Source organism: Salmo trutta, chromosome 17 (assembly GCF_901001165.1).
Source record: "Salmo trutta chromosome 17, fSalTru1.1, whole genome shotgun sequence".
Taxonomy (NCBI): domain Eukaryota; kingdom Metazoa; phylum Chordata; class Actinopteri; order Salmoniformes; family Salmonidae; genus Salmo; species Salmo trutta.
This window is the reverse complement of record NC_042973.1, coordinates 6,712,526-6,732,563: the sequence shown is the minus strand read 5'-3', so window position 1 is coordinate 6,732,563 and position 20,038 is coordinate 6,712,526. Positions and strand designations below refer to the sequence as shown.

The window sequence follows — 20,038 nt, the reverse complement described above, 5'->3', positions numbered from 1 at the left end:
CAGTATCTCTACTTGCACATTCATCTTCTGCACATCTATCACTCCCGTGTTTAATTGCTATACTGTAATTATTTCGCCACTATGGCCTATTTATTGCCTTACCTCCCTTATCCTACCTCATTTGCATACACTATATATAGACCTTTTCTTTATTGTATTATTGACTGTATGTTTGTTTATTCCATGTGTAACTCTGTGTTGTTGTTTGTGTCGCACTGCTTTGCTTAATCTTGTAAATGACAACTTGTTCTCAATTAGCCTACCTGGTTAAATAAAGGTGAAATAAAAAATAAATAAAAATGTCTGACTCTCATAAAAAAATACTCACCTCCTCTTCTTCATTGCACTGATCTGAAAGAACTGACCAGGGAAATTAGGTTAATGATGAGCTTTCACCATATTGTTTTTCACCGGTCAACTTTTGTCAAGTCTTCCATTCAGTGCAGATGAATGGGGAGCAATTGTCTTCTTCAAGTTTGGCACATCTTCACACTTATACCCACTTGTGTTTTTTTTAACCACCTACTCTTTTCAGATATTCAAAAAAGCAGGCAAAAAGAATCAGGCATGTTAAATTAGTGGGATTTCGGTCTGTGTGTGAAAGAGATACTGGAGAGCGAAAACCCGTCTTTCATATCAGCTCTCCACAAAGCCAGATCTTCAAACATACTCTCACTGCCAAATCTCCTGAGTTATTATTTAAATGCTGCACACACACACACACACACACACACACACACACACACACACACACACACACCTTTAAAATCCTTACACATCACAATGAAACATCCCTTGGGCTGCGGTTAGACAGGCAATTCTGATACTTCTTTTCCACTACTTGGTCTTTTGACCAATCACTTCAGATCTTTTCACATCAGATATTTTTCAAAGCTGATCTGATTGGTAAAAATACAAATTAGTGGGAAAAAAAGATCAGAATTGGGCTGCTTGTGCAAACAAAGCCAATGTCCCACAGTAGACATTGATAGACAACAACACAGGTCAGTCTTTAAGACGGCATTGATTTGCCGCAACTATTCAATCAATACAGATAGGGGATTTCTGCTGTAATACCCTTTCAAAAGTGCTTATTTTGTTCTAACCAACATGTCCAATGTGGAGGGAGTTGTCACTTGATTTATAGATCAGCATGCCCCTGATCTACAGTGCTTAAATAACACATACATTACCGGTCAAAAATGTTAGAACACCTACTTTTTGTTTTCTTTTGTTCTACTGTATTATTGACTGTATGTTTTGTTTATTCCATGTGTAACTCTGTGTTGTTGTATATATCGAATTGCTATGCTTTATCTTGGCCAGGTCCCAGTTGCAAATGAGAACTTGTTCTCAACTAGCTTACCTGGTTAAATAAAAGGTGAAATAAAAAGGGTTTTTCTTTATTTTTACTATTTTCTACAGTGTAGAATAATAGTGAAGACATCACAACTATGGCGGTCCCCATGAGAGCCAGTTTCATCATAGGGCTTGATGGTTTTTGCAACTGCACTAAAAGAAACATTTTCAAAGTTCTTGAAATATTACGTATTGACTGACCTTCATGTCTTAAAGTAACGCTGGACTGTCATTTCTCTTTGCTTGTTTGAGCTGTTCTTGACATATGGTCTTAGTCTTTTACCAAATAGGGCTATGTTCTCTATTCCCCCCCAATACCTTGTCATAACACAACTGATTGGCTGAAATGCATTAAGAAGGAAAGAAATTACACAAATTAATTTAACAAGGCACACCTGTTAATTAAAATGCATTCCAGGTGACTACCTAATGAAGCTGGTTGAGAGAATGCCAAGAGTGTGCAAAGCTGCCATCAACGCAAAGGGTGGCTATTTGAAGAATCTCAAATATATTTTGATTTGTTTAACATTTTTTTGGTTACTACATGATTCCATATGTGTTATTTCATAGTTTTGATGTCTTCACTGTTATTCTACAATGTAGAAAATAGTAAAAAATTAAGAAAAACCCTTGAATGAGTAGGTGTTCTAAAACTTTTGACCGGTATTGTCACTGCCATTTTCACTCATTTATAAATGGTTCCTTAAAAGGTGCACTAGTTCAGAGAGCCCACTGATTACACAGTGGAGGATGATGACTCAATCCTGGGCACTGAATCCATGAAATGTCTGTAGCACTGACATGTGGCCTCTGATTGTGACAACCACAGCAGCTAATCAAGCAGAGAAGGATGAGAGGAGCAGAGACCTACTCAAGGGATGAGAGGAGGAGGGAGGAGAGAACAGAACAGAAGATAAGAGAACAGAAGGGATGGAGGAACTTCACAATCCTTTCATAGTTCTCTTTAATCACATTTGGGAGGACCTGCTCACTGACTTGTACAATATCACTCCATGGCCAACTGGACCAAAAGGGAGCATGAACCAAAGAAGAATATGTCAAAGATTATGCCATAGAAGAGATGGTGAGCATGAACCAAAGAAGAATATGTCAAAGATTATGCCGTAGAAGAGATGGTGAGCATGAACCAAAGAAGAATATGTCAAAGATTATGCCATAGAAGAGATGGTGAGCATGACATAAAGCAGGATCGGGACAATTACACAGTATGGAAGATTATATCACGGAAGAGAAATGGAAATATTTAGATGGAACTGCATACAGTATAGGAGCCAGTGGGCGGATTCATTTAAATCATTCTGTTTCAGTGTAGAAATGCTTCTTGGGGAACGCTGCAATATCATTTTCCTTTTTAATTTGATTCTACTGCGGAACACGGAAACTGTTGTGTAATGAGGACACAGAACACGTTGTGACAAATACCAGAGATAATCTGGTTTTACGGTGTTTCCACTCAGTTGTCAAATGTACTGTACTAAACCATTGGAAATCCTTTACACACTGTAAAAAGCACGAGTATCCTTATCACTATACAGTGCATTCGGAAAGTATTCAGACCCCTTGACTTTTTCCACATTTTGTTACATTAAAGCTTTATTCTTTTACTCATCAATCTACACACCATACCCTATAATGACAAAGTGAAAAACAGGTTTTTAGAACTGTTCGCATATTTATAAAAAATTAAAAACAGAAATACCTTATTTACATAAGTATTCAGACCCTTTGCTATGAGACTCGAAATTGAGTTCAGGTGCATCCTGTTTCCATTGATCATCCTTGAGATGTTTCCACAACTTGATTGGAGTCCAAATGTGGTAAATTCAATTGATTGGACATGATTTGGAAAGGCACACACCTGTCTATATAAAGGTCCCACAGTTGACAGTGCATGTCTGAGCAAAGACCAAGCCATGAGGTTGAAGGAATTGACCGTAGAGTTCCGAGACAGGATTGTGTCGAGGCACAGATCTGACGAAGGGTACCAAAAAATGTTTACAGCATTGAAGGTCCCCAAGAACACAGTGGCCACCATCAATCTTAAATGGAAGAAGTTTTGAACCACCAAGACTCTTCCTAAAGCTGGCCGCCCGGCCAAACTGAGCAATCGGGGTAGAGGACCTTGGTCAGAGAGGTGACCAAGAACCCAATGGTCTCTCTGACATAGCTCTAGAGTTCCCCTGTGGAGATGGGAGAATATTCCAAAAGGACAGCCATATCTGCAGCACTCCACCAATCAGGCCTTTATGGTAGAGTGCCAGACCTCAGTAAAAGCCACATGACAGCCCGCTTGGAGTTTGCTAAAAGGCACCTAAAGGACTCTCAGACCAGGAGAAACAAGATTCTCTGGTCTGATGAAACCAAGATTGAATTCTTTGGCCTGAATGCCAAGCATCACGTTGGGAAGAAACCTGGCACCATCCCTATTGTGAAGCATGGGGGTGGCAGCATCATGCTGTGGGGATGTTTTTCAGTGGCTGGGACACGGAGACTAGTCAGGAACGAGGGAAAGAAAAACGTAGCAATGTACAGAGAGACGCTTGATGAAAACCTGCTCCAGGGCGCTCAGGGCCTCAGACTGGGGCGAAGGTTCACCTTCCAACCGGACAACAAACCTAAGTACACAGCCAAGACAGCGCAGGAGTGGCTTCGGGACAAGTCTCTCAATGTCCTTGAGTGGCCCAGCCAGAGACCGGACTTGAACCCGATCGAACATCTCTGGAGAGACCTGAAAATAGCTGTGCAGCGATGCTCCCCATCCAACCTGTCCGAGCTTGAGGGGATCTGTGGAGAAGAATGGGAGAAACTCCCCAAATACAGGTGTGCCAAGCTTTTAGTGTCATACCCCAAAAGACTTGAGGCTTTAATCACTGCTAAAGGTGCTTCAACAAAGTACTGAGTAAAGGGTCTGAATACTTATGTAAATGTAATATTTCAGTTTAAAATGTTTAATACATTTGCAAACAATTGTAAAACAGTGTTTTTGCTTTGTCATGGGATATTGTGTGTAGATTGATGATGGGAAAAAAACAATTTAATCAATTTTAGAATAAGGCTGTAATGTAAAAAAATGTGGGAAAAGGGGGTTTGAATACTTTCTAAATCCCGTGCAACACCACCGTGCAGGTCCCTCGGTCAAGCAGTGAATTTCAAAACACAGACTCAACCACAAAGACTAGGGAGGTTTTCCAATGCCTCACAAAGAAGGGCACCTATTGGTAGAAGGGTAAAAAAAAGAAGAAGCAGATATTGAATATCCCTTTGAACATGGTGAAGTTATTAATTACACTTTGTATGGTGTATCAATACACCCAGTCACTACAAAGATACAGGCGTCCATCCTAACTCAGTTGGCGGAGAAGAAGGAATCTGCTCAGGGATTTCCCCACGAGGCCAATGGTGACTTTTAAAATAGCCATTTTCAAGTCTGGCCATAGATTTTCAAATGGATTTAAGTCAAAACCGTAACTAAAACATTTCACCTTGAATGAATTTGTAAAAAACATATTTGAAGCATAATTCCAATGTAACATTATGGGGTATTGTGTGTAGGCCAGTGACACAAAATATAAATTGGATCCATTTTTAATTCAGGCTGTAACACAACACAATTTTGAAAAAGTTAATGGGTGTGAATACTTTCTGAAGGCACTGTATCTACAATACCAGTCAAAAGTTTTGACACACCTACTCATTCAAGGGATTTTCTTTATTTTAATATTTTCTACATTGTAGAATAATAGTGAAGACATCAAAACTATGAAATAACACATATGGAATCATGTAGTAACCAAAGAAATGTGTTAAACAAATCAAAAATATATTTTATATTTGACATTTTTCAAAGTAGCCACCCTTTGCCTTGATGACAGCTTTGCACATTTGGCATTCTCACAACCAGCTTCATTAGGTAGTCACCTGGAATGCATTCCAATTAACAGGTGTGCCTTGTTAAAAGCGAATTTGTGGAATTTCTTTCCTTCTTAATGCGTTTGAGACAATCAGTTGTGTTGTGACAAGGTAGGGTTGGTATACAGAATATAGCCCTATTTGGTAAAAGACCAAGTCCATATTATGGCAAGAACAGCTCAAATACACACAGAGAAACGGCAGTCCATCATTACTTAAAGACATGAATGTAGCTCAATCCAGAAAATGTCAAGAACTTTTAAAAGATTCTTCCAGTGTAGTCGCAAAAACATCAAGCGCTATGATGAAACTGTCTCTCATGAGGACCGCCACAGGAAAGGAAGACCCGGAGTTACCTTGGCTGCAGAGGATAAGATCATTAGAGTTACCAGCCTCAGAAATTGCAGCTCAAATAAATTCTACAGAGTTCAAGTAACAGACACATCTCAACATCAACTGTTGTGAGGAGACTGTGTGAATCAGGCCTTCATGGTCGAATTGCTGCAAAGAAACCACTACTAAAGGACACCAATAAGAAGAGACTTGCTTGGGCCAAGAAACCCAAGCAATGGACATTAGACAGGTGGAAATCTGTGCTTTGGTCTGATGAGTCCAATTTGAGATTTTTGGTTCTAACTGCCGTGCCTTTGTGAGACGCAGAGTTGGTGAACGTATGATCTCTGCATGTGTGGTACCCACCGTGAAGCATGGAGGAGGTGGTGTGATGGTGCTTCGCTGGTGACACTGTCAGTGATTTATTTAGAATTAAAGGCACACTTAACCAGCATGGATACCTCAGCATTCTGCAGCGATATGCCGTCCCATCTGGTTTGCGCTTAGGTGGATTATCGTTTGTTATTCAACAAGACAATGACCCAACACACCTCCAGGCTGTGTAAGGGCTATTTGACCAAGGAGAGTGATGGAGTGCTGCATCAGATGACCTGGCCTACACAATCACCTGACCTCAACCCAATTGAGATGGTTTGGGATGAGTAGGACCGCAGAGTGAAAAAAAAGCAGCCAACAAGTGCTCAGCATATGTGGCATCTCCTTCAAGACTGTTGGAAAAGCATTCCTATTGAAGCTGGTTAAGAGAATGCCAAGAGTGTACAAAGCTGTCATCAAGGCAAAGGGTGGCTACTTTGAAGAATCTAAAATATGTGACTCACCACCTGGAACAGGTCTTATGTAGCAAAATTATACATATTTTTTTTTACATTAGATAAAAGTAGAGACTCAGAGCTACAAAATGGTATATCATACACTGCATTTGAGGAACAATGGGAAAGTAATTCTGCTTTGGAAGTTGATGAACTTGTAAACTCACTTTTGAGAAAATCACCTTTGAATGTTTTGCTATCTAGTGAAGAGATCTTCTTGTCTACACCCATTCAGCATTGTTCACACTCTCTTAATTAAGCTTTAGCCCCACCCATCTCGTTTCGCTCTCGGAGCGCACACTTGATGCTCTGGCCGATGATTTGTTTACCTCTAGATAACATGAAAACAGCCTAACCAGCTCTGCTGGCAACAATTTAATTACGCTTTTTTTGCAGACGTTTACTGACACGGCCATATTCAACGGGTGTTGTACACACGTCACGTAACGTTAGCTAACGAGCCAGCCAGCTAATGTTAGCTAGTTAAACAACAATTAACAGTGCCAACAATACCACAGCGCTGGGAGCTAACCAACCATGTTCAATGTTAGCTAGCTAACATTAGGCTCTAACTAAAACAGCACACAGCTCTGGGAAATGAATAATAACGTCACATAGGGAGGCAGCCAGCTAATGTTAGCTAGCTAGCTAGCAGTACACTTTAGCTTGAAATGAAGCCACTTTCTGTCAAAATTGCCGAGAGATTAGTTCGGATTGGTCCGCCATACAAGGCTTCTGTCTATTTGAGCTCTTCAGTGTGTGTTGGTAATCATTTTGATTAAAAAAAAATGTTTTTTATGTTTGAACAGCTCTCCTGTGAAGTTGTGACTTGCGACATTTGCCTAGTTTCCTGAATCGGGTCACATATTTGTTTCACACTTTTTTGGTTACTACATAATCCTTTTTTGGTTACTATATGTGTTATTTCATAGGTTTGATGTATTCACTATTATTCTACAATGTAGAAAATAGTAAAAATAAAGAAAAACTGTTGAATGAGTAGGTGTTCTAAAATTTTTGACTGGTACTATATATATATATATATATATATACACACAGTATATATTTTTTGATTAGAACGGTTATTGTACTGACATGACAGTCTTCATCCATAACTGTCCTTTACAGTTATGGATGACATCCCTAGCCGCGTCCTCAGCGCATGTGCAGACCAGCAGGCTGGAGTGTTTACGGACATATTCAATCTCTCCCTGTCCCAGTCTGTTTTCTCCACTTGCTTCAAGATGTCCACCATTGTTCCTGTACCCAAGAAAGCAAAGATAACTGAACTAAATGACTATCACCCCGTAGCACTCACTCCTGTCATCATGAAGTGCTTTGAGAGGCTAGTTATCACCTCCACCTTACCGGACACCCTAGACACACTTCAATTTGCTTATCGCCCCAATAGATCCACAGACGATGCAATCGCCATCACACTGCCCTATCCCATCTGGACAAGAGGAATACCTATGTAAGAATGCTGTTCGTTGACTACAGCTCAGCATTCAACACCATAGTACCCTCCAAGCTCATCATTAAGCTCGGGGCTTACTGGGTCCTGGAGTGCAACTGGGTCCTGGAGTTGCTGACAGGCCGCCCCCAGGTGGTAAAGGTAGGAAAACAACACCTCCACTTCGCTGATCCTCAACACAGGGGCCCCACAAGGGTGCTTGCTGAGCCCACTCCTGTACTCCCTGTTCACCCATGACTGCATGGCCATGCACGCCTCCAACTCAATCATCAAGTTTGCAGACGACACAACAGTAGTAGGCCTGATTACCAGCAATGACAAGACAGCCTACAGGGAGGAGGTGAGGGCCCTGGCAGAGTGGTGCCAGGAAAATAATCTCTCCCTCAACAGCAACAAAATGAAGGAGCTGATAGTGGACTTCAGGAAACAGCAGAGGGAGCACGCCCCCATCCACATCGACGGGGCCGCAGTGGAGAAGGTGAAAAGCTTCAAGTTCCTAATATACCCCGTTCCCTGTATGCCTACCCCGTTCCCTGTATGCCTACCCCGTTCCCTGTAGGCCTACCCCGTTCCCTGTAGGCCTACCCCGTTCCCTGTAGGCCTACCCCGTTCCCTGTAGGCCTACCCCGTTCCCTGTAGACCTACCCCGTTCCCTGTATGCATACCCCGTTCCCTGTATGCATACCCCGTTCCCTGTATGCATACCCCGTTTGACCAAAGCCTCATGGAGAGAGGTAGAAAGTGGGAGAAGGATAATGAAAGATAAAACAGGCGAATAGAGAGAAAGAGTAGTAGAGATACAGACAGACATCTCCAGTACTGAGGACTGGGAGCAGAACAGACAGCTCCAGTACTGAGGACTGGGAGCAGAACAGACAGACAGCTACAATACTGAGGACTGGGAGCAGAACAACAAGACAGACAGCTCCAGTACTGAGGACTGGGAGCAGAACAACAAGACAGACAGCTCCAGTACTGAGGACTGGGAGCAGAACAACAAGACAGACAGCTACAATACTGAGGACTGGGAGCAGAACAACAAGACAGACAGCTACAATACTGAGGACTGGGAGCAGAACAACAAGACAGACAGACAGTACTGGGGACTGGGAGCAGAACAGAGAGACAGTACTGGGGCCTGGGAGCAGTACATACAGACAATACTGGGGACTGGGAGCAAAAAAAAAATAGTGGGCTGATTTCAAAACGATGTGGGTACTGGGGTGCCCAGTACCCAGGGGAGTTTCAAGTTATTCTGGTAAACCCCTGCCAATCAAATCCTGCAGATGGAGACTGCTTCAATAACAGTCACAATGAGAAGACCTAGGCTATAGAGAAGTACAGAGATGAGAGAGAGAAAGACAGATGCAGATAGCAAGACAAAGAGAGAGATAGACACTAAAACAGACTGAAAGAAATCACAAAAAAACATGGAGGGAAAGAGATCCATAATAGCCAGACCCACAGCCACCGCCTGCCACACACTATCCCCCAACCACGATCTCTTACCATCTGTAGGGGCCTCTTGCAGAGGTCTCTCTCAGTAACCAGCCTCGTCTGGTCTGTGACGTGGAGTCCCTTCTGGGCCAGGGCCTGGATGACAGCATCGTGACCAACCAGGGCCTGGGTGACAGCATCGTGACCAACCAGGGCCTGGGTGACAGCATGGTGACCAACCAGGGGCTGGGTGACAGCATGGTGACCAACCAGGGGCTGGGTGACAGCATGGTGACCAACCAGGGGCTGGGTGACAGCATGGTGACCAACCAGGGGCTGGGTGACAGCATCGTGACCAACCAGGGGCTGGGTGACAGCATGGTGACCAACCAGGGGCTGGGTGACAGCATCGTGACCAACCAGGGGCTGGGTGACAGCATGGTGACCAACCAGGGGCTGGGTGACAGCATGGTGACCTCCACTCGTCAGGATGAGGCTCCCGGCTCTGCAGTAGAGCTCAGCAGACAGCAGTAGGCTGACTACTGCAGGCTTCAGATGCTCCTGTTCATACTGGTCTGTGTAGAAGGGCTCCTTCAGGTCGGCCGGGACACTGTCTGTTTAGGAGGGAGAGGTAGAGAGGTCAAAAGAGTGAATATGCGTTGGCACATTACACATGGGAATAGTTTACTACATTTTTCTAAGTCAAGAGTGAATCGGTGAATATACCATTTGCTCCCAGGAAAAATGTATAATTAACTTTCTAAATGTTGTAATGCAAAAGGGAATCATGCGCCGTAGTTAACCGTTAACTAGATAACCGTTCCACTCCTAAACCAGCTCATAGTACCTGATACAGCGTTGCTGTTCCTGATATAAACGAGATTAGGGTGTCAATCTAGTATTGAACAAGTCAACATGACTGATAGTAATTGAGTCTATTTCATTGTTTCATCTTCCAAAGACATGGGGGCTATCTCCATTATGAAATACACTATGGATGAACTGCAATGTGTGTTACCATGGAAACTACAGTAGGAAAGGAACCTGATCAATTTGTGTGTGTGTGTATATATACATATATATATAGATACCAGTTGGCCTGGAGTTCAAAAATGTATTTCTTCCTTGTCAGACTATCACAGGGTGCTGAGAAAATGGGGATGGTATAAAAACCAGAGACTCTGTATCCACAAAACAAACAGCTATAAAATAACCTGATTTTCACACCACTGAAAGTAGATTGATTCCTACATGATGTCACACTCTGCCGCACGCACCCACCCACCCACCCACACACACACACACGAAGCAGATGGGTGTTCATGATGATCGGTGAAGCCACAGTAAGAGAGAACTTCTCAGCTTCACACCCTTCATCCACCCTCACACCACTCTGGGGATCATGTTAGACAGGCCAAGTCAGCAGCTCATAACAGAGACACGCTATCTAATTAACAACAAGGTCACCAAAGGGTTCTCGAGGTAGAAGTTGCTGTTAATTGCAGATCTAGGATCAGATTACCAACAGTCCTTACCTAAACCTTTAGCGGGATGAAGAATCAATCTGACCCTGTATCAGTGCCAGATTTTTCAGAAATCGTTTTTTTTTTTTGTAGTTCGAAGATCAGCATTCCTGAAACATTATTTTGTTGACATTTAAACCTCTGAGAAACTGATTGCACCCAAATTGGCGCTTTTAATGTACATAATTTACATCATATTCAATTAATTACATCATATTAAAAAAATTCAGCACTGAATTACCTGCTTTAAGTTACAGTTTTAACTGTGGCCAAGTAGGCTACTGTGGCTATTTTATCATAATGTAGAACTACCAGAGTGGCCTACCATCAAAAACAATGGAGAAAATGCATCCCATAACATTTTAACATGGAAATAGCTGTTCTATCATTCAGCCTACAGTAGCAGCCAATGTGTGGTGTTCAACGAGACTTTGGGAGAGAAAAGAATCTTGACATGAACCTGCTTATCCACTTGTCATTCAGACAAGGATGTGACAGAACATGTTGTGTCGTTTGATGCAACAACAAAAAAAACACTTTACAAAATAAAATGCATTATTACTCCCTTAACATTATTACAGAGAATCAGACAAATTATGCTACCCTCTGCCTATTGGTTACACAGCTTATTCAAGCCTGTCTCAAAGTACAACATTGCCATTTTAAGACAAAAAAATGCTCTTTACATGACTTGCTTTCAAAAATGTCAAGAAATGTACACGTTTTGTGCTCTTGTAGGAAGCAATCACTCCCCTATTGCTGACTACAAATTATCTATAACTGGGCAAATAACTCACTAACTAGCAAAGGATATAAACAAATGTGCACACGTGGCTACATGCAGCTTTCACTTTGATCTCAAAACAAGCACATCTACTCACAACCGCTCATGCTGTAAACACAGTCCAGTTCAAAGTGAATGGCACAGTTCCACATAAGGCAATGGTCTATTTACATATAGGTCTGACTGGTTATGGCGCACCGGTCTGTTTAGAGAACAGGCTGAGTAGTGCTTGTCATTGCAATAGAATCATACTGCGATGTGTTCTGCCTACAACAAAATATCTTGCATAGTTTGTTTTGTTTCGGTATGTTGCATTGAAAGTGGCTAATATTGCGTTGATTCGATCACAATTGCCACAGTAAAAGGGAAACATTGATAGTGTTAATAGGGAAAACTCTATAACAGTGGTCATCAACCTTTTCTGAGTCAAGATCACTTTGAGTCAAAATGCAAGCCGAGATCTACCTCTCAGATTTTTTTAACGACTTAAAAAAACGTAAGCCTATGCAACATTAACCAATTAAAAAACGTTCTGTAGCTATGAGGTTTGTGCAGTAGACTATAGGCCCAGTACAGTATCACTGCATATTGGCTTTGCTTGAATTGCCCTGCCAATGCATTGTTGTTCGGGACATTTAAAAAAAATTATATTTCAAAATTTGAGGTAGGCTATATGATCAAACCGGTAATAGATCCGTTGCTGTATTACTTGTGAAGCACAGCTGAATGAGCATACATTAAAATAATTTGCTGATGGTGCCTGCAACCGATGGTCAGTCTCAGCGGAGAGAGAGAGCAGCAGACTGAGGGTCCGCATCTCAACATCCCTCCGCTCTCCCTTTCCTCCGCTGATGGCGAAACTCGAGTCGCACCGCATTATTCGTGCGTCATGCACAAATTCATGTTGTTACTCCTATTTACAGAGAAAGCGGTCCTTAATTCGACCATTTAAAAAAAACAAGCACAGATAAAACTTTAAAAAGCCATACGTGCACATGAATAAAATCATGGAGGATAACGCACAATAAAGTCTGGGACTTATTTCCATTGTGGTCCTCTTGAGACAAGATGGCTGGACAAGATGGAACACAGTACGGCAGTGAAATAATAAAACTAAAACATAGAAGAACATCCATCTCATCATTCCAGTTACATCATAGGGGTTATTCATATGGGCACAGAACACGTCAAACATATTTTTTAAAGTCTTGAATGGTAAAAGTCCCAAACATACACTGTTTACTATTTTGTATTGGGGTTGGGTTAAATGGTAAATATCACTAATCCCACTACATATAGAGATGTTTTCTAAACATTTTAATGAAAAACATACAATGCATTATAATTGTATTATTTTATTTATTTATTTATTTATTTATTTATTTATTTATTTATTATCACAACATTTTAGTCACTAGCCCATTTCTTCATCAAAGTTTTGAGCTTGTAGGAAAAGTCTTTATATGAGAATTACGCAGAGAGCACTCTCAGACAGCTTCCATTTGTTGGACTCTTCAAGGAGTTGAGTTGAAGCACTAGGTTACTAAGTGAAGGACAAACTGAATTGCTTTCATTGAGGACACTTGAGTGGCGCAGCGGTCTAAGGCACTGCATCTCAGTGCAAGAGGCGTCACTACAGTCCCTGGTTTGGATCCAGGCTGTATCACATCCGGCCGTGATTGGAAGTCCCCTAGGGCGGCACACAATTGGCCTAGCGTCGTCCGGGTTTGGCTGGGGTAGGCCGTCATTGTAAATAAGAATTTGTTCTTATCTGACTTGCCTAGTTAAATAACAATTATTTTAAAAAAGGACTTGACCACATAATTGAGCCCACCATTTATTTTCATCAAGAGCAAAAGCTATTGGTTTTCTAACCAAAGTTGCAAAGAAAGAACTGATGGTCCAAATCGAATGTTAGGTACTATATTTGTGGTAGATTATATGAATCCTATAAATAAATAAAAAATGTCCAATTTGGGTGCAATCCATTAGCTTGATTTCTCAGAGATGAAATTATATTTCAACAAAATAATGCTTCTAGAATGGTAATCTTATCTTGTTTCTAACCTCAGAAACGATTTCAGAACAATCTGATATGGTGAGTGTCGAAATCCTCTTGTGCTTTTTGAGGTGGAATGACTCAGTGGTTATATTTGGGGCAACTCCTTGGCCTACGCCTTGAGAAGAAGCAAACTGACCAACAGAGAACCAGTGGTGAAAAAAGTATCCAATTGTCATACTTGATTAAAAGTAAAAAGATACCTTAAAAGAAAATGACTCAAGTAAAAGTCACCCAGTAAAATACTACTTGAGAAAAAGTCTAAAAGTATTTGGTTTTAAATATATACACGTATCAAAAGTAAATGTATAAATCATTTCAAATTCCTTAAATTAACCTAGACGGCACGATTTTCTTTTTTAATTTACGGATATCCAGGGGCACACTTCAACAGTCAGACATAATTTACAAATTAAGCATTTGTGTTTAGTGAGTCTGCCTGATCAGAGGCAGTAGCGATGACCAGGGATGTGCTCTTGATAAGTGCATGAATTAGACCATTTTCCTGTCCCTCTAAGCATTGAACATGTAACGAGTACTTTTGGGTGTCAGGGAAATGTAAGGAGTAAAAAGTACATTATTTTCTTTAGGAATGTAGTGGAGTAAAAGTAGTCAAAAATATAAATAGTAAATATACAGATACCCCCAACAACTACTTAAGCAGTAGTTTAAATAATTTTTACTTAAGTACTTTACATCACTGTAGAGGACCAATCGGAGGGGTGGACGTGGCTCCCAGAGGTGAGGACAGTTAATAAAGGTTAGGGTTGGGGCTAGAGTCCTTTGAGACAATGACACCATAATGTCTACCTTGATCAAATAAATCTACATTGACAAGGGATAGCCTACTCCTCTCTCACTGGACCTGCTGTATAGGACGAGCCAGATAAGACAGTATAAATAGTAGCATTGACGAAGGGGTAAAGGGAAAAAAACAGAACTCTCTACTTTGTCAATAGGTCACTTTAGGTAAATCTAAGGCAAGTCTCAAGTCTAACAGGGCAAGTCTGATTCAAGTCCTCAAGTCTCAAGTCTAACAGGGCAAGTCTGATTCAAGTCCTCAAGTCTCAAGTCTAACAGGGCAAGTCTGATTCAAGTCCTCAAGTCTCTGACCTTTCTTACCTCAAGTGCTGAGCAGAACTGCATTATATGTTCCACACAGGTTACCATTGCAATCAGACAATACCGAAATCTGATGTATTCTAAATTCCAGATTCATTATATCTCTCTCTCTCTCTCTCTCTCTCTCTCTCTCTCCTCTCTCTCTCTCTCTCTCTCTCTCTCTCTCTCTCTCTCTCTCTCTCTCTCTCTCTCTCTCTCTCTCGTTGCTCTCTCTCTTCCTCCTCTCTCTCTCTCTTCTCTCTCTCCTCTCTCCTTCTCTTCTCTTCTCTCTCCTTATTTTTTTCTCTCTCTTCTTTTCTCTCTCTCTCTCTCTCTCTCTCCTCTCTCCCTCTCCTCTCTCTTCTCTCTCCCTCTCTCTCTCTCTCTCTCTCTCTCCCCTCTCTCTCCCTCTCATCTCTTCCTCTCTTCTCCTCTCTCTCTCTCTCTCTCTCTCTCTCTCTCTCTCTCCTCTCTCCTCTCTCTCTCTGTGTGTGTGTGTGTGTGTGTGTGTGTGTGTGCTCTCAAACTCTGCTTAATTGCTTATGTGCCTGAAAGTATTCTGAGCAGTAGCAGTGTACGCTGGGATCTGAAGACCAGATCTGCCTCTCTACCTTTGAGAACATGAGACAGTATTTTTGGAATCATCCCATTTCATTCAGACTAATTGAAAATACAGTACATGGAGGGATCTGGTTAGAAGCTCATGTAGTGTATTTTCCAATATTACAGAGCAACAAAACCTAAAACCGGCTCACTGGCAACTGCAGTAGAAAATTCTGTCTGTCCGTCCGAAGCCCGAATCCAACTGCATCACCCTTGGTCAAGGGGCCGATCGTATAAAGTGTCTCAAAGTAGGAGTGCTGAGTCAGGGTTAGAGTTAACTTTTAGATCACAATGAATCAAATAACAAGGATAAAGGGGACTTGATTACTCATTCACTGAGGAGCTTAATACATACAGCCCCAATCAAATTGGTGAAATTAATTCATGAGATGTTCCACTCAAAAACAGAATAAGGTTGTACTGAGTGTCCTCAGGTATGAGGATATATTTGACTGTTCTACTATTGCTACAGTGTGTAGATCTGTGTCAGTCTTCATAACAGCTAAGACAAGATGATCTGTTCAGTTAGTCAAAGGAATACAAAACAGATGTCTTGTCAAGGTTGTGCTAGATTCAAAGCGCAGTTGTTTGAGGAGTGCTTATGCCACGTGCAAGTCTACACTACACATCTGGCGATCTAATAGTCAACGTAGGGCTTTAAAAAACACAAGCACAACAGAGGGCAAATTAAATACGACCAGGGCACGTATTCACAAAGAGTCTAAGTGAAGGAGTGCTAATACAGGATCAGTTTTTCCTTTTAGAGCATAATGAATACACTTATAAAAGGACAGAGGGGACCTAATCCTGAATCAGCACACCAAGGCTACTTTGAGATGCTATTTGAATACGGACCCAGCTTCTCATGACAACAGCTGGAGTTTGAATGAGATTGATTTACAGGCAGTTACTCTCTGAATCGTTAGTATTGCTTGTAAACCTTCGCAACAATCTCAGGTCCAGAGTGCTCTGGAGCAGGGTTTCATCAAGGATCTCTTTTTACTTTGCTCCGTTCATCTTTCCTTCGATCCTGACTAGTCACCCAGTCCCTGCCATTGAAAAATATCCCCACAGCATGATGCTGCCACCACCATGCTTTCCCTTAGGGATGGTGCAAGGTTTCCTTCAGACATGAAGCTTGGCATTCAGGCCAAAGAGTTCAATCTTGGTTTCATCAGACCAGAGAACCTTGTTTCTCATAGTCTGAGAGTCCTTTAGGTGTATTTTAGAAAAACTCAAAATCGGCTGTCATGTGCCTTTTATTGAGTGCCGGCTTCCGTCTGGCCAATCTACCATAAAGGCCTGATTGGTTCTCCCATCTCCACAGAGTAACTCTGGAGCTCTGTCAGAGTGATCATCATGTTCTTGGTCACCTCCCTGACCAAGGCCATTCTCCCCTGATTGCTCAGTTTGGCTGGGCGGCCAGCTCTAGGAAGAGTCTTGGTGGTTCCAAACTTCTTCCATTAAAGAATGATGGAGGCCACTGTGTTCTTCGAGACGTTTTTTGACATTTTTTGGTACCCTTCCCCAGATCTGTACCTCGACACAATTCCTTCGACCTCATGGCTTTGTTTTTGCTCTGACATGCACTGTCAACTGTGGAACCTTATATAGACAGGTGTGTGCCTTTCCAAATCATGTCCAATCAATTGAATTTACCACATTTGAACTCCAATCAAGTTGTAGAAACATATCAAGGATGATCATTGGAAACAGGATGCACCTGAGCTCAATTTCAAGTTTCATAGCAAAGGGTCTGAATATTTATGTAAATAAGGTATTTCTGTTTTGCAAACATTTCTAAAAACCTGTTTTCCCTTTGTCATTATGGGGTATTGTGTGTAGAATGATGAGGAAAAATAATAATTGAATCAATTTTAGAATAAGGCTGTAAATGTAACAAAATGTGGAAAAAGTCAAGGGGTCTGAATACTTTGCAAATGCACTGTATCTTTAGAACTTCTAACATCTTACTACATATCAAAAGTTATGTTAGTGAACATTGGTTATTATATCTAGTCCAACTATTAAAGTCTCATATCAGACATTTGCTTTGTATCTGAGGAGACATGTAGACCCCATATATCTCCTTACATTTGGCACCTTCAGCTTTGACGCTAACCTGGTGCAAATGCTACATACATAAATAAATGAACCAAAATAACAATATTAGCGTACTTATTTGATAAGACTGGCTATTTCAAAGCACAATGAGGACAATTAATTATTTTGCATCAGTGAGCGGACGGTGTAATACCTAGTCAGTTGTACAACTGAACGCATTCAACTGAAATGTGTCTTCCGCATTTAACCCAACCTCTCTGAATCAGAGAAGGGCTGGGGGGGGGGGGGGGGGGCTGCCTTAAATCGACATCCATGTCTTTGGCACCCGGGAACTGCCTTGCTCAGGGGCACAACAATCTTGTCAGCTCGGGGATTCGATCCAGCAACTTTTCGGTTACTGGCCCAACGCTCTAACCACTAGGCTACCTGCCACCCCAACTACTATGTTCCCTTCAGTAAAGTAATCTCTGCCTCTGCTCTATGGCCTTTAATAAACAGTAGGCTTGAGTACAGAGTAGGTTATACAACACAATCATCCTTTAGGCAAACTGCTGGCTATTACCAAACCCAAAACCAAGGATCAAAACAGATCAAATAAGAAAGTACATGTTTCTCCCAGAACATGTGCTGTTAGAACTGCTTTCAAAGGTCACATATTGTCCCCTTGACTATGAGGCTTATAGCAATACTACATGTCTTGGAATGAAACTCAAGGTGCAGTAATTAAAATGTATCGAAAAGACCCCTAGAGCCAGCTTCCCAGGCACAGATTAAGCCTAGACTAAAATGCTCTTTCAGTGGAGAATCTCGATTGAACATGCTTTTTAGCCCAGGTCTACTCTCAACCTGCATCTGGGAAACCAGACCCTCAATACCTCTTGACCAGCTTCAAGCTCCATTCTACATCATTGAGCTGGGCCTTGCTTCACAGATGAGTCAGGGGATCTCGAATCTGCTCATCAGTGACCATTGGGACTCAATGCAGTTTACAGCAATGGGGTGAGGTGGAAAACAATTAGATTGTGATGATTCACATCTTATGGATATATATATATCACGGTCTGTACACTCCCCTAAAAACTGACAAAAGGTTTGTGTTCAGATTCAAAATGTATATACAAATGAATTTATATTACCACCACATAAAACAACTGTGGTCTTTGTTGAAGAACCAAACATAACTATTACTACTCTGCTATTTGTTACTATGGTGATAGTCACAAAACTCACATTAGAGGCTCATACTGTAAGTAGGTCTACTGTAGATATAGCCACCAATGTAAACCCGAGTATCAACATTATCATTACTGTTAGAAATAATAATAATAATAATAATAATAATAATAATAATAATAATAATAAGTCACATGGCTTACTATAGAGGCTTACTGATAACCATGGTAACAACTATAACCATTTGATAGTGAATGTAGGATGGCATCACCAGCCATCTAGGTCTGATATTACAGCGAGGGTGGTGTCATACTCAAGAGTCACAGCTCTCAAGCAGGATACAATCTGTGGCACCTCTTCACTTCACACCCTCATGTCTAGATAAGAATTGATCATGCAGCTGTTCTGGTTCTTAATTAGCAGAGGTCTATTTGAGAATGGTGCCTGTTTGTTTTGGATGGATGCTTCTCTCAGGGAATCTAAATACAGTGGTTTTACTACATACACATCAATTGCACTTCAATAATGCATATCTTGTTAGCTTGAACGGTGGTGTGTGTGGTTATTTGTATAGCTGAGCTATAATATTGCAAAGGGGAAAACAGCCACATTGCTGACAAATGTGTTTGAAAAACAAATAGATGTAATTATTGACAAACTAAATGAAACCATGCAATTTCTAAAAACAGAACACCACCTACCTGTCCCAAATGCTTTGTCCACCAGCCACGTGAGGCTACAGCAGATTTTTGCTCGAGAACAATCATAGTGATCAGAAGACTTTATTGCGGGAACAATAAAGGTATTTTTAATTTCCCTGGCGTCCGTCACTTCACCCATCATAACACCCTGAAGTGTCAACAGCCTTCGGCAAACCCAATGATTACTAACTATGTAGCAATAGAAGTCGATGACATCCCACCAATGAAATTGAATGCACCAAACGTTACTTGATTTGCCAGCCTTCAATTGTCTATGTAAATGTACAATTCGTTGGAGGAGACATGGAGGGTTGACTGCAAACCATCGGTATGGTATTGTCTATCTCCTTCAAATCAATATGAATAGTGGAATCAGCGACTCTGCCTGTATTTTTCAGCCATTCTGCTGCTACCTGGGATGTAATCATTAGTCCAAACAGAGTTTCTATTGGAGAAATTCAGGTAGGTCCCTCCCAGTTTCGTTCCGTTTGCTTACTTTTAAGAAAAGTTTTGTAACAGAATCGGCGTAATGAATACGCCCCAGTTGAAATGAGGTTCGCCTAATAGCTGTCAACCTATTTCAGAAGAATCTCATTGAGGAAGACGCTTATTTTCTTCAGATAGAGAGAAAAAAACATTCCGATTCCCATTCAAGTGTTTGTTTTCA

The 20,038-nt window shown here is 41.3% G+C and overlaps 1 protein-coding gene across 1 annotated transcript in view; it reads right to left on the bottom strand.

The window, feature by feature from the left end:
• LOC115151491 (calmodulin-regulated spectrin-associated protein 2) overlaps positions 1 to 19,724 on the bottom strand; it is a 91,445-nt gene extending 71,721 nt beyond the window's left edge. Inside the window, exons 1-3 of the mRNA XM_029695469.1 lie at positions 19,372 to 19,724; positions 9,832 to 9,977; positions 9,436 to 9,549 (exon numbers count right to left, since the gene is read on the bottom strand). Of these exons, the coding sequence (XP_029551329.1) occupies positions 9,436 to 9,549; positions 9,832 to 9,977; positions 19,372 to 19,513 (402 nt within the window). The 5' untranslated portion in view covers positions 19,514 to 19,724. The remainder of the gene's footprint in view (positions 1 to 9,435; positions 9,550 to 9,831; positions 9,978 to 19,371) is intronic.
• Positions 19,725 to 20,038: the final 314 nt, after the last annotated feature.